The sequence below is a fragment of the Coregonus lavaretus genome (assembly GCF_964263955.1).
Source record: "Coregonus lavaretus genome assembly, chromosome: 14".
NCBI classification, from domain to species: domain Eukaryota; kingdom Metazoa; phylum Chordata; class Actinopteri; order Salmoniformes; family Salmonidae; genus Coregonus; species Coregonus lavaretus.
In genome coordinates this window covers 26,481,192-26,495,986 of record NC_140001.1, presented here as the reverse complement: position 1 = coordinate 26,495,986, position 14,795 = coordinate 26,481,192, and the positions used below count along the sequence as shown (strand labels likewise).

The following is a 14,795-nucleotide window of genomic DNA, read 5'->3' as shown; positions in this document are numbered from 1 at the left end:
AGAGCAACAAAGTAGGCCTCCAGCAAAAATACCAATATCCTCTTTGAACAAATCACAGTTATACAATGGCACTAGCGTAGCTTGCAAAAAGATGCCATATCCATATCTCAAGCATAAGTTCTAAGCCAATGTCATTACATCCATGTGAAAGTATTTAACCACCATAATCACATCAATGAATTAGAGTGAAACTCAACATTTATTTTAGGTAAGTCATTGTGATAGGGGGAAAAAAAGAATGGTGTGGCTTTTTCCCTCTCTTTTCATAGCTTAGGGCTGGTGTGAAAAAGGAAACGGATGTGCTCGGTGGGGTTTGGTGCCCACTCAGCCAACTGGCCCTGAACCTTGACCTCTCACCCTTCACCTTGAGGGGCAAACAAAGCTCTGAGTGACATCTGAAACAGGAGACCCTATGGGGAGAGAGTGTCTGGACAGGGCTGAACTGACCCATTAACTCTGCTGATAAGATTTAGTGCCTTTTTTTCTTTTGCGCATCTTAAACCATGGGGTAGCACACAGCTCAATCAAAATAATGAAGCAAACAACTAATTTGAGGTCAAAGTCTTCATCTAATTTAATCTCATTTATTTGCCAACACTTCTGTATTATCCGAGAGCAAACAACACTGTTCCCTAATGAACAACTTCACCCGACTGACGCCAAGCAAAGCTGTGGTTACCAACAACAAGCGAGAGAGAGGTTCCATGGAGCTAGTTATACATGTTTAACGAGGGGCTTTGCTAAACCCAGACTATTATGAGTTATAGCAAAGGAGAGAAAAACATTTAATAACACATTATCGAAAAATACATGAAACAAACAAATAATCACCAGTCTGTTTATAAGGAACTCACTGAGGTATATGCACCGCTCTTCCAAAGATTCAACACAATAGCTCACGTAAATAGCCTCCTAGCAGTAGCATGTTGTAAACAAAAACACTGGAGAATGTTGATGGCAAATGTGGCGCATAGAAGTGAATGTGAGCCTTGGTCTCCAGAAAGCTTAAAGCCACTGTAGTATTTAAAATCAGGCAAGCAGAGAGGAACATTGGGCGAAGGCAGCATTCTGTAGCTCAGCTGTGAGGCTCGAAGTCGTTGCCCTGGAGTCTTTGTCCTGCCTTTTAGGGCAAGTCTGAGGTAGTCAAAGACCTTATTCATGACCAGCACTCTCACTGCCAACACACCCATACAGCCCCAGTCAACTCAGCCCACAGCTATAGATCCTTCCCATTTCACACGAGAATCAGACCTGCCCCCAAAGCCTGCTTCAGGGATTTCCAATAGCAGGCCTTTCCAGCCCATGTACAAATCAAACAAAAGGACTCCTTGGCTTACTCCATGTCATATAGGCTTGATTAGAGCTTTTTTAATGTAGCCAACTGGTCTGAATATGCAGTAAATAAGTCATTCACACTTGTAAGGATTTTGTATCAAACCATGTAAATGGATGAGAGATTATACCAATGGAAGGTGTGGAGGAGTTTGCATCTTTAATCATTCCAAAGATTCGCCATATTGCAACTGCACATTGCACATATAGAGACCCCTCTCTTAAACATGTTTAATTCTGGACATTTTTCCAGAACTAATTTGAAGTATTTTCCTTTAGTATACTATTGATCAATCATGCTAGGGCACAACTGTTTCAAACTTTTGAAAACATCTTTAAGCCAAATAAGGACAAGAGTCAAATGAACGAATCACAAGGATAATCTAAAGCATGAAAAACACAGAGAATCTCACTGCTGATAGGTACTTATCACAGTGGGAGGCCACTCCTTCTCTTGTTAGAACAAAAGTGGTACCTGCTGCGTGCTGACCCGATAGTGATGAATTTGCCATTTCCACTTGTAGAATCGCAATGCTAGTCAGTGGCCAACAACTTGACTTTGAGCCAATCAGAGAGTACAACCCCCCACGTGGGGGAGCCAACAGGAATGACAACAAAAAGGGAAAAAATAGGGAATTTTCTCAGTACATCATTTTACATTTTAGTCATTTAGCAGACGCTCTTAACCAGAGTGACTTAAAGTTAGTGAGTGCATACATCCACAGTTAAATGTCATAAGCCAGTCACACTTCATATTTTAAAATGTTTTAATTTTAGTCACTTAGCAGACGCTCTTATCCAGAGCGACTTACAAGAGCAATTCGGGTTAAGGGCTTTGCTCAAGGGCACAGACAGATTTTTCACTTAGTCGGCTCTGGGATTTGAACCAGCGACCTTTCGGTTACTGGCCAGCTAGGCTACCTGTCGCCCCATATGAAAATGTAGGCTATGGGATGGCAGCTAGCTAAGTGCACAGACACAATGCACACAACACTAAATATATTCTCCAAGCTATCTAACCACAGTAGCTAGTATTGACATTATATTTAAATCACAGTGGATTAGTTTCCTGGAAACAACTGCCTTTGTTAGCTGCCGAGTTAGTGCAGTGTCCTTAGCTAGCTAGCCAGCTATGTTGTGCTAGCTAATGAATATGCTAACGTTAGCTAGCTAGCTAAACATTTGGCTATGGGCTGGCACTGGCAGTATGGGATTACGGAGAGTGAATTAAATTGTTTCTTCGTCATCTTGGTAGGTAATTATCTAGCTGTGGCCATCTGGCTAGTATAGTGGCTTGCGAAAGTATTCACCCCCCTTGGCATTTTTCCTATTTTGTTTCCTTACAACCTGGAATTAAAATAGATTGTATCATTTGATTTACACAACATGCCTTCCACTTTGAAGATGCAAATGTTTTTTTATTATGAAACAAACAAGAAATAAGACAAAAAAACTGAAAACTTGAGCGTGTGTAACTATACAGCCACCGAAAGTCAATACTTTGTAGAGCTTCCTTTTGCAGCAATTACAGTTGCAAGTCTCTTGGGGTATGTCTCTATAAGCTTGGCACATCTAGCCACTGGGATTTTTGCCCATTCTTCAAGGCAAAACTGCTCCAGCTCCTTCAAGTTGGATGGGTTCCGCTGGTGTACAGCAATCTTTAAGTCATACCACAGATTCGCAATTGGATTGAGGGCTGGGCTTTGACTAGGCCATTCCAAGACTTTTAAATGTTTCCCCTTAAACCACTCGAGTGTTGCTTTAGCAGTATGCTTAGGGTCATTGTCCTGCTGGAAGGTTTCCCTCAAGAATTTCCCTGTATTTAGCGCCATCCATCAATCCTTCAATTCTGACCAGTTTCCCAGTCCTGCCGATGAAAAACATCCCCACAGCATGATGCTGCCACCACCATGCTTCACTGTGGGGATGGTGTTCTCGGGGTGATGAGAGGTGTTGGGTTTGCGCCAGACATAGCCTTTTCCTTGATGGCCAAAAAGCTCAATTTTAGTCTCATCTGACCAGAGTACCTTCTTCCATATGTTTGGGGAGTCTCCCACATGCCTTTTGGCGAACACCAAACGTGTTTGCTTATTTTTTTCTTTAAGCAATGGCTTTTTTCTGGCCACTCTTCCGTAAAGCCCAGCTCTGTGGAGTGTACGCCTTAAAGTGGTCCTATGGACAGATACTCCGATCTCCGTTGTGGAGCTTTGCAGCTCCTTCAGGGTTATCTTTGGTCTCTTTGTTGCCTCTGATTAATGCCCTCCTTGCCTGGTCCGTGGGTTTTGGTGGGCGGCCCTCTGTTGGCAGGTTTGTTGTGGTGCCATATTCTTTCCATTTTTTAATAATGGATTTAAATGGTGCTTCGTGAGATGTTCAAAGTTTCAGATATTTTTTTATAACCCAACCCTGATCTGTACTTCTCCAAAACTTTGTCCCTGACCTGTTTGGAGAGCTCTTTGGTCTTCATGGTGCCTCTTGCTTGGTGGTGCCCCTTGCTTAGTGGTGTTGCAGACTCTGGGGCCTTTCAGAACAGGTGTATATATACTGAGATCATGTGACAGATCATGTGACACTTAGATTGCACACAGGTGGACTTTATTTAACTAATTATCTGAAGGTAATTGGTTGCACCAGATCTTATTTAGGGGCTTCATAGCAAAGGCGGTGTACATATGCACGCACCACTTTTCCGTTATTTATTTGTTCTAATTTTTTGAAAACAAGTTATTTTTTTCATTTCACTTTACCAATTTGGACTATTTTGTGTATGTCCATTACATGAAATCCAAATAAAAATCAATTTAAATTACAGGTTGTAATGCAACAAAATAGGAAAAACGCCAAGGGGGATGAATATTTTTGCAAGGCACTGTATCAACATGGGCATTCTACAAAATAGCAACATTAGCGCAGCTAGCTAGCTAGCTAACATTGGAAGCTAGACCACAAACTAAGCAACACACACGGACATGCATTGCCAAACAACGCTACAGCCACCTTCTGGTTTGGAGTACTTTAACAAGGCTGAGTGGCTGACGACCTCAAGGTCTTTGCTGTGTGAACACAAAAGAGATTGACTACCGACACTCTGTTCAGAGGTGCTAATTTTCTCAGCTGGCGAACAGTAGACAATCCTATGTGCATGTCCCTTCTAAAAGGCAGGAGAAGGGGAAATCCCCAAATCACTTGAAACCAATGCTTGAGGATCTCAGCTGGAATTCATCAGTGTGTATTATTCATGGTTAATCAAGAACATTGCATAATGGTTTGATATATTCCATGAAAGGCCATAAAAACTACAAATCAACAATTAAAAGCTGTGTCTCATCTGACTAACTAGATCCACAAGTGGAGACAACGAAGCTACACATTTCAGATGACTTGTGTCTTTGCTTTAATCAAATTTGATGCTCTGCAGAACATTGTGACTCCTTAACAAGTACAATTGGTTTACAGGGGTTATTTGGAGGCAGCTAAGGCACCCAGAGGCAATGGGGAATTTAATGTTAGGACAACATCCACATCAACAAGCTGAATGATAACAAAATAACCATTTCAGTTATGGCATTACACTGAAAGCTCTGTCAGTGTCCATCAGCTGTGCTTTCAGGACTGTCACAGGTCCAAAAGTGATGTTCCACCTACATGCCTTATCCAAAGAACCTTGTTTGAAAGTCTTGCATCTTCGCCAGACATCCTCCACTCAACAAGTTAATCCTTATCTCCAGAAGCTTAATTTCGGAAGTGATTTAATAAATGTTGAAATTCAGAAAAAATGGGTAGCGTCTACTCTCTTCCAAGAAACATTCCAATACATCCATCTGCTGCTTGTAAATGTATGCAAGCTTACATTACACTAGTGTACTATAAACACTAGTGTTATTACACTGTAAATATGTATGTAATTGTAATAGGAGTTGAAATGGGAGTAGCATACCAGTTCACACTTTAGTGAACTTGTTTGACATTGATTACATGGACTGCATGTTCATTAACACACGTTTCTGACAAATGTTTCAAAGTGTCATGTAATCACCTAGTATGTAGGTCTTATGACAGAGGGACACTTATGTCCAATGCCCATGTATGTCCAAGAAAACATGTCCTCATCTTACTGTGTTACTGTGGTATCTAGGACCTTTAGAATGCATGCAGGTGCAACGTGCTGGCTCTACTTCCCTTCACCAGGAGACTTAAGCCAGGACCAGCAGTGCTGGAATGAGACACACTGATTTACAACTTCAACATGAACAACAGCTGCTCCGCTCACTGACAACTAAACTCATGCTGGAAAGATACCCATCCATTTCTTTATATAGTACATGTTGGAGAGTCTAATCTGTCCATACTAGTATATACACTTCACAAACACTATTAACCTATGGTACCCTACCAGTAGTTACTATACTTACTTTATCCTGCGTTCCTGAAAGTAAAGGTTGCAGAGTAAGCCTTTAAAAATAATTTCCATGGCCTTTATATACATTTAAGTGAGACCAGATTAATATCTAAGTACCAGGGAATCTAGATCTGTAAAATCTGATAGTATCCTGCAGCCCTCTGATTGGCCTGTGAGGGAAGGGCAAAGTATTCTGGTCCACAGCAGAGTAGTGCAGCTCTGTGGGGGAGAGAATCCCTCAGATAAGAGAGAGCCTCAAGGTCTGGAAGCTGGCCGACCTCGGGATAACAAGCGAAGGAATAGCGAGGCCTATATCTGCCCCAGTTTATGCTCCCACCACCACATCTCATCAACAATCTCTCCTCTTACCTTCCTGCTCCCCTCTCCTTCTGCCTGCACAGCTTAAACTGAAAACAGCTGTTTGTAATACCAGACTGATGAAACCTATTTAGATTTATTATTTTTTTGCCGTACAATCAGGTTTTATTAGCGTGGAATGAAGACTTTAGTGTACACTTTGAGAGCTAACCTTAGTTAATGTAATATAAAACAGGGCTCCGCAAAGTGAGGGCCACATACAAGGAATCCCAAAGCCCTGAGTAGTGGTGCCGTCACTGTGCCCCCGTCCCCATCAATCAGCCATTGACCCAATCACCTTGGAGGCAGATTGATTACCCAGACCCCCTGATAAAACCAGGGAGCCAAACTCCCTCCTAAACGGAGGCTTACTCCTAATACCGGAGACCATAGACATTAGTGAGCATGAGACATGCTGGCATTCATATGATATATGATCCAGCCCCCACAACCTCCTGCTCATGTCATGGCAACCTTTTTACTTTCAATACAGTTAACAGCTGTGTGGCCTTGCTAGGAGCTCCATTGTTTAGGGGGAGAATTCCACATATCACACTGGCGGTGACATGGCTTAGCCCTTACCTTCATGCTGAAGTTGACGTGTTTGTCTCTGAGAATCAAATTGCATTTCTACTACCTTAGCTCCTCTGACTCACTGAACCCCGTCAAGGCCCATCCCAAAGACGCTAGAAAAATAAGAGAATCTGCTAAAAAAGAGCTGCAAATATCAGCAAGTCCATGTACACCATACAGTGCTGTGCTGTCTTTTCTTTTCAGGCATGGAGAAGGTCAGGAAACTGCCTTCACAGTAACAATGTTGAAGATATATTAGGTGAAATGAGTGATATACAGGTATATATGATCCACATGTGTGGTTTCCTGAAACCTGCTGCTGGGGTTTGATGTTGGACAACATTACATTGACTCAAGCCATTGACTCATGGTGATAAACACTTACTCAGATGCCTGCCAACCTGATCCTAACTTAAACCTGGAAAACTAGGCCAGGTGACTTGTTTCACAAAACATACACATTTCTACTTACTGTATTATGTAAAACAGATGCTATCAAAGTGGATTTGAAAGGTATTCATGCTTTGGCTGGCAAAATATCTATCAAGTTTGACAAAAAGTAGTCCACATTTTTTTCATGAAGACAAGTACTGTACTACATCTCAAACTCTGCAGTAGTTCTGGTCAGACCAAAACACATCTCTGGGATAAATTGATAAAAACACATTTGCACACATATTCATCTTGGAACTTCAAAAGGATTCATTGATGTCACAGAACGTAGGGAGTCTGCGGCTGAGGGGGTGGTTATCCTTTCCTCAAAGGGTGCCGAGATGCTCCTGATGGGCCCTGCTCTTGAGAAGCCAGCGAGTGCTATAAACAGAATTTCTAATGGCAGGCTGGAGGGAGGGTGGGTAGGTGGTGAGCTAGCAGGCGAGGGGTGGCAGGAGGATTTGACGCCAGCTCATGCTTTCCACAGAGACCAAAGAGGAAGGAATAGAGACCAGGACTGGCACCATTTCACACACTTCAATACAAGTGCTGTTACGAACCGAACATGAACAAACCTCAGCTCGAAAGAAGAAATACAGAGAAATATCCCTCCTCCCCGAGACACAGGAAGAGATTTGGGCTGAGATTCCAGAGCAATGACCTAAGTAGCACCTTCACCACTGCATGAAGTAATCAGTAGAAACGTTAATGCCAAAATCAAAACAAATGCAAATGCCTCATCTTTATCATAAGCGTAAAACCAAGCTCCTATGGTGTTAAACATGGTTTATACTCTATTCATTCAATTACTATGGGTGGGTACTAGAGAAAGGTTTTCAAACAGTCTTTAAAAACATATCAGAACTTTAATCTGGGTTAGAGCTGTATATTAAAGTATTAGTAGAACACCGTTCTACAGATCCGTAGTTTACTTCAGTTTAGCAAAATAATTATGCTTTTTGGGCATTTAATTTCCCCCATTGCAAACAATAAGACCATTTATGATAAATAAATCATTTTAGAGGTGAGATGTTAGCTGGCCTTGACATTCCTGAGGGCGCATGCAATCTTTCTTTAATTGAAAAGCTGCTACTAAATTGATGTAGATTTGTTTGCCTTTGAAGAAAAAAAACATTTTGAAAACATAAACATAGTAAAAAAATGTTAGCTCTGTTTACACAGTCCTTGTAAAAAAAATATATGTGCAAGCTAACATTGAGGTTACTTTCAGCAGTCGCACACAGCATCGAGGCTTGTCAGAATGAGCGCCCTGGACACTGTTCCCTCTGTAGCAGAGCACCCACAGAACCTCCCCTGATGCTCACGTCTCCTCAACCACCCCTCCACCTTCACCTCCACCATTGGGACTGCAAGGTTAGTGGAAAAGGCAGTGTCCTACCTGATGAAAAGACAGCTCCACACAAACACTATTTGCTTATACAAGGAGGGGTCCTTTTATTCAACAGGACAATGTCACTGTTTACTTTTCTTTGTCTACACATTTTTAAGCACCAAAACCATCAGCAAGACTGGAAAAATGAAGACGTCAGAGAGGCATGCAATTGTAGTAACTGACATGTTCAGACATAGTGGCACCCCTATTTCAAAGCCCATGATTGACTAGCATACATGTTGTCAGTTTTCTTCAATTGACTTTAGCCGACATGACTGACACCTCTCACACAAGAGGTAAATCACTGTTTACTGACAACATTGTACAAAGGGTGTCCCTTTTAAAAAGAAAACAATCTTGACTAAAATATAATAGGGCCGATGAACATTGTAGTCTTGAACAACTCCTCCAGCACTCGTCACTGTGAGTTCTTAATTACATCGATCTACACTAGGCCTAAAAACAACAATCTGATATTCTACCTCACAGGGGAAAGCCTCCTTGGCCCTCCACCCATGACAAAAGTCTAGTAAAACTTAATTCCAAAAAGAAAGTTCCTCCTGAACTCTCAGCGGATTACAGTGGAATTTCAGCTCAGAACAGCCACTAAATCAGTTATGCTTCTCCCTCTAGGGATTTGTGTTGTGCTGAGCCAAAGTGTCTTACATTGCTCACGATAGGGCTGTCATATCGACATTCTCAAGTTGTGCCTCAAAACAATTGACATACCATACTAGCTTAAACCAGAAACACTGGACTCAGGTGTAGAAACAAGGCGTATTCTGGGAAAGCATGCTGGTCTCTTGAGAAGCCTATGAATAATGCTTATTCATCTGTCACTGCTCTCTTCATCTGGATATTACATTACTTCTTCAAAAACATGCCATATCAATTGATTGAAAATGCCCACGTATTATCATAGTCTCTATATTACTTAAAATATTCATTTCTAAAATAATTATATCACATTGTTTGCAATTATTTTATCCAGTTACTGGGGGGCCAGAAGGGGGAGATGTCGACAGCATTGTCCCAGAGACAGAGAGAATGCACCTTGGGGAGAAAAAGCAAGACTTCCCTAACAATTCCACCTGAAGGTTAGCGATATGAAACATTCACTATTTACTACTAAAGTCATGATACATCCATTACGCTTGTTATCAGTTGGTTGGTTCAACAGGACTAGGAATAAAGCAAGGAAGGTAGTGTTGTTGATGTACCTTTACTGCTCCAATATCTGTGTTTACATTCCTTATTCTATTTGTACAGGTATTTTGAACTCTGTTTTAACTGAGCTCGAGAACAGAATACAACACCAAACTACTGTACATTTTACATTTTAGTCATTTAGCAGACACTCTTATCCAGAGCGACTTACAGTTAGTGAGTGCATACATTTTCATACTGGCCCCCCGTGGGAAACGAACCCACAACCCTGGCGTTGCAAACGCCATGCTCTACCAACGGAGCTACACGGGACTGTATGAAACTGATTTGAAATTGAAGACATGCTCCGGTACTTTGGCAACTAGTAAGTATTTTTTTACCTCCCACTTTGGGCTGGATGTGCCAATGTGTAGTTCATACATGCATAATCTATGAGCAGAATTACTGTTTTACCTCAATTAGCCACAAAGTCCCTAGTTTGAAAGCAACATTTACCCCCTAACGTGGGCCTGCCCCCTAGCAATTTGAGTTTCAGCCAATGAGCTTCAGCCCTGCTCCATTTGAGTGACAGCTAGTAAGACGCACACACAGTAGAGAGAGAGAGAGAGAGAACAATGACGTGGTGCACATATCTGCACATTTGTGACGTAGTACGCAATTTTCAGGGACCACTTTTGGCTCATGAGAGTTTCTTTCAGAACGAATGGCTAAAAAGTATACAAAAGTACCGTAGAATATCTTCATAACTTAAAATCTGCAGCTTGAGGGCAGTTAGGTATTCTGTTTGAAAGCCTTAACTTTTCTGCCCTTCATTCAGGAACAACTCATAACTCTGCCCAAATCTGGAGCAATGCTGTCAAACTCAACAAGACTAATTATCTACTATATGAGCCTGTATAGAGACCTCAGTCACACTCTCCAGCTAACTAACCAATTAGGAAACCTTGAAGAATTGTACAGAGCAAATGTTACTGTGGAACTCATTAGTTTAACAAACTTGTTAACCCAATGTTTGAGCAGAGACCAGTGACAAGTATTCTCTATTAAATGCAGCTGTATCCAACTCGGCATACCGATTCAAAAACTGTCATTGTAGGCTTAAAAGATTATAAATTATCAGATTATTCTAATTCAGAGCATTTTCTACTAAATCCCAGGCAATTAGTTTTATTCAGCTCAATGTGGCAATACCAGTAAATGTGCAGTCACAGTTTAGGACTACTTGTTCAGTAAATATCCTGAGTATTCCAGCCAGCCACTGTGGTTTCTCTACCATGGTGGTGGTGATTGACAGAGTGGGCTCAATCCAGCCCATTGACCTGATTCTATCCTCCCCATATCATTAAGGGGATATAGCTCCAAATTGGAAAGGCTTAGAAGGAATGTGGATCCCTCCCTAAAGCATATAACATTGAGAGAAAAAAAACTGACAGCCCTCCTAACTAACTTTTTGTTTAAGAGTTTGTTTTTCTGAACCAAATCAAAACCATGCGGAGGTGGAGCTCTAGGTCCCAGCATGCTTTGTGTGAGGGGTTATGGAGGAACAACATGAGGTCAAGACAGGGTTAACCAAAATGTATTTACTTATTATTTCACTACCTCAACATAATAAATACGATATTTGATCACAAGTTCTGCTAAAATTCTAAGTGCTGCAAGGAATACAATATGGAATTGGTTTTCAATATAAATAAGGTTATTAGTAAATAGGGCCTGGCACGTTTGCAAAAAACACCCAGAAAACAAAAACGTTCTGATAGCACTGAAATTATTTACATTTGGTCAACTTGCACACAAAAAATGAGGAAGTGAGGAAAAACATCCAGAAGGAAGAGGTGAGAAGGGAAATATTGTATATTTGTCCACACAATTAATATTTTTATGATGTGAGAGAGCAACATGGATTGCTTGCACAAAAATGGATCATACAACATTTTCTAAAGAAAATAATCTTAATTAGAAACACTTTTTTCATCTCATTGCCAAATTCCGGCAAGGAGTGTACAAAAATGAAGTATGATTCAAACCATAGATCGAAGGAACCGAAATTAAGGCAAAAATTGCAATAGATATAGATCATGTCCATGGGCCATATGAGAATTAAAATTAAACAGGAATAAACACAGGCATGCTAATTTGATGCAACAATTATGCTAATTGACTATCCCTACAAATGGCTTGAGGAACAAAAGAGGATCTCCACAGTGGTATGCAACTTGTGTGTAGAGAGTAGCCATTTAGTTAATGAGGCCCAATGGAGACCTCCAATGAAGCCATCAAGTGCCTGCTCAGAATAACAATGGTCAACAAACGCCTCCCTAATTGAATGGAAGGTACAGGGAGGCAGGGAGAGTTGGTTTGGAACAGTGAAAAGGAGGCAGGGAAAGCAGAGAAAGGAAGGGGGGGTTATTGCTTTTCACTGAAATGCTTGACTGGTCCCATCCAAAGCACTTGCTTTTTAGGGTGAGATAAGGATTGGGGGATGGAAATGCTCTTAACAACAATATTATTTCATTAGGTGGTATTTTAATGACGTTTGCACTATCCACATTGTTTTTAGTTGATAATGATGCATGGAAAGGATCATTTTTAAATTGTTAATTATATACACAATGGATAACATTATCTACATGAAATGCATACAGATATCTAAGGTGATAAGTTATATTATGTCCTAAAAATATATATTTTAAGCAGAAAACGATAATTTGCCTGAACATGCAAGTCTCAGTGTTTTTTCATAATATGCCACACAACCTGGAATACATTGGTACAAGTAGGCATACAGTAGGCAGAATTTTAAAGAAAAAAAATACTTTCTAAATCATGGGCATATGATTTTGGGTAAATAACTGGGCTAAAACTAATTTTGAAAGGATATTCAACTCATGAAAATAAGCACATTCAGCAAGACAGGTTATGGGACACTACTGTGGCCTGCTACATCATGTTTTGCCCAGGTCTCTTGACTGCAACATCTGATGATGCCCTGTGCATAAAGTGTATGTCTGTAAGAGTACATGTCGGCTATCACCCACAAGTTATCATTATTGCAAAGTTTTTCTTCATGCATATTATTGAAATTGGTCTCTAGGGAACATTAGATGGGCTTGGAATTTATTTACCTAAATGTTCATATTTATCATAATCACTTCTGCCTCGAAATAAATAGATCAACACATAGATAAATCATGCCCTTCATGTGAATTAGAGATCGAGCCTAAAAGTTTGCAGTTAGTACCCTACAGAAGTCTGACAGGGGCAAAAAATCCCAAAAGAACAAAGAACTAATGTTCATTAGGCTACTCCTTGAGAGGCCACTCGAAGGGAATATGGCGGTCTGGCTGTGCATAACCAATTTTTACACATGCCTTCTGTGGAAAGCAACGCAGATTACTGGCAACACTGAAGAGTAACCTACATTCTAGATTAACTTTGTTATGGTCACTCACCGTTCTTGCGCTAGGGGACAGGGCCCCATTGGATAGGTAGGGGTTGGTAAGATCTGGGATCATAAGAAACGGGTACCCAGGATAATGGGGACTCTTGAAAAAGCCACCATCTTGCTGTCTTCTGAGTGCTGCAGGGACAGAGCATGAATATCAGTAAAGAGAAAGGACATCACATACATATGAAGTGCATTAAACAATAGTAAAGCAAATGCAACAATGTAGCATTGCAAGTGACAGTTCTTACCTTCACTAAAGTAATCCCTGGTTTTCTCGTAACTGTCCAAGTCTGGTCTTGGTTGAGGGCGCCGCTCTGCTTGCTGACAAGGACAGAGGCACACACAGAACAAGAAGGGGGAAAATGTAATAGTAGTCTACATCAGCAATAGGCTATACCAAAAATAACAATTTTGCAACGGGGATGTAGGATAACGCCTATAGACAAGCTTTGCAATAGATCAGACTTCAGATCAGCATATAACGGCCTTACCTCGGAGTCTGACGAGCTACTGTTGTTTTCCGATTCGTTCACTAACGAAGACTTGAGATCATCCAAATCCCTCTCCGCTGATACATTTTCGGATATTTTTTCCTCTTGCTCTCCTTCATCTTTGAATGATATCATTTCATCATTCGCCCCCAAATCATCGCCACCGCCTCCGTTAAGTTGTGGCATTTTTCTGATGAAAAAGTTTCTCCCTGATAAAGTTGACAAGAATGCACGATCGCTCCAACAATTAGAAACAAATCGTCTATTTGCAAAGGGGGGGGACCGTCCAGTTTGCGCACTAGAATAAACCCAAAACTGACAGTATGAAAACAAAATGCCACGTTTTCACATCTCCATTTTGATATACTGAATAATCTCCAATTTTTCCATGATGATGAACTCTCCAATAATCCACCAAATGCAACGGTTTTAATTTCGGCGTCAATAGCCGGATAAAGCAACTTCGCAAAAGTGTCTTCTTCACTCTTCCCAGTGGGTTAGTTGTAACCCACTTTCCCTCCGTATGGGTGCTGAAGAATGCAACTTCGATATTCTTCCAGAGACGCTCACAGGCAAACAAACTGGGCATGAACCAATTGAAATTCAAGGATGACGTCAAATTTCACTTCCTAATATCATATGTGAGTTTCAATTCGACAGGCAAAAGATTAGTCTTATTATAAGCATGGAAATCGAACCACAGCTGTTGCTTTCTTCGCAGGACACTCGTTCAGTCAAGAGTTTCGATCAAAACTCTATTTACTTCGAGGAAGTTTACCTTTAATAACTGACCTTTGTATGTTCTTACGTTAACTGTCAAATGATATCCGGTGCCAAATCTATATTTTCGGGTAGGTCAAAACAAAACTCTTTCCCTCCACATTAGCTAACGGGGAATGCGTTTAAAAACTACTTTGTTGTTCAAGTGGAAGAAAAAGCGCTGCTTGTTCAGAATGCAAAGGAGGAGTTAACGCTGAAAAACGACACTTCATTCACCATGTAGACGGGTATGCTTAAAGGAACAGTTTGACCATATTATACATTACAACGTTACCATTCATATGGAAATAGTATCCTGTTGTTTCAACATCAGCAAAATATCAATGGTTATTATGTGACTAACAATGCTTCCAAGATCCATGACAATGTCAACTAATAGGTCTATACTTTAATTTAAACCTTTTAAATTACAACGTAGCCGGC

General features: G+C 40.8%; 1 protein-coding gene across 2 annotated transcripts in view; it reads right to left on the bottom strand.

Moving 5' to 3' along the window:
* Positions 1–14,531, bottom strand: part of LOC311141391 (transcription factor 7-like 1-B) — a 51,389-nt gene extending 36,858 nt beyond the window's left edge. The window contains exons 1-3 of one of the 2 annotated variants that reach the window (XM_084176701.1): positions 13,593–14,531; positions 13,350–13,422; positions 13,106–13,233 (exon numbers count right to left, since the gene is read on the bottom strand). In XM_084176701.1, the coding sequence (XP_084032827.1) occupies positions 13,106–13,233; positions 13,350–13,422; positions 13,593–13,778 (387 nt within the window). In that variant the 5' untranslated portion in view covers positions 13,779–14,531. The remainder of the gene's footprint in view (positions 1–13,105; positions 13,234–13,349; positions 13,423–13,592) is intronic. The other variant, XM_084176702.1, reaches the window with a different exon arrangement.
* Between the last annotated feature and the right edge of the window lie 264 nt (positions 14,532–14,795).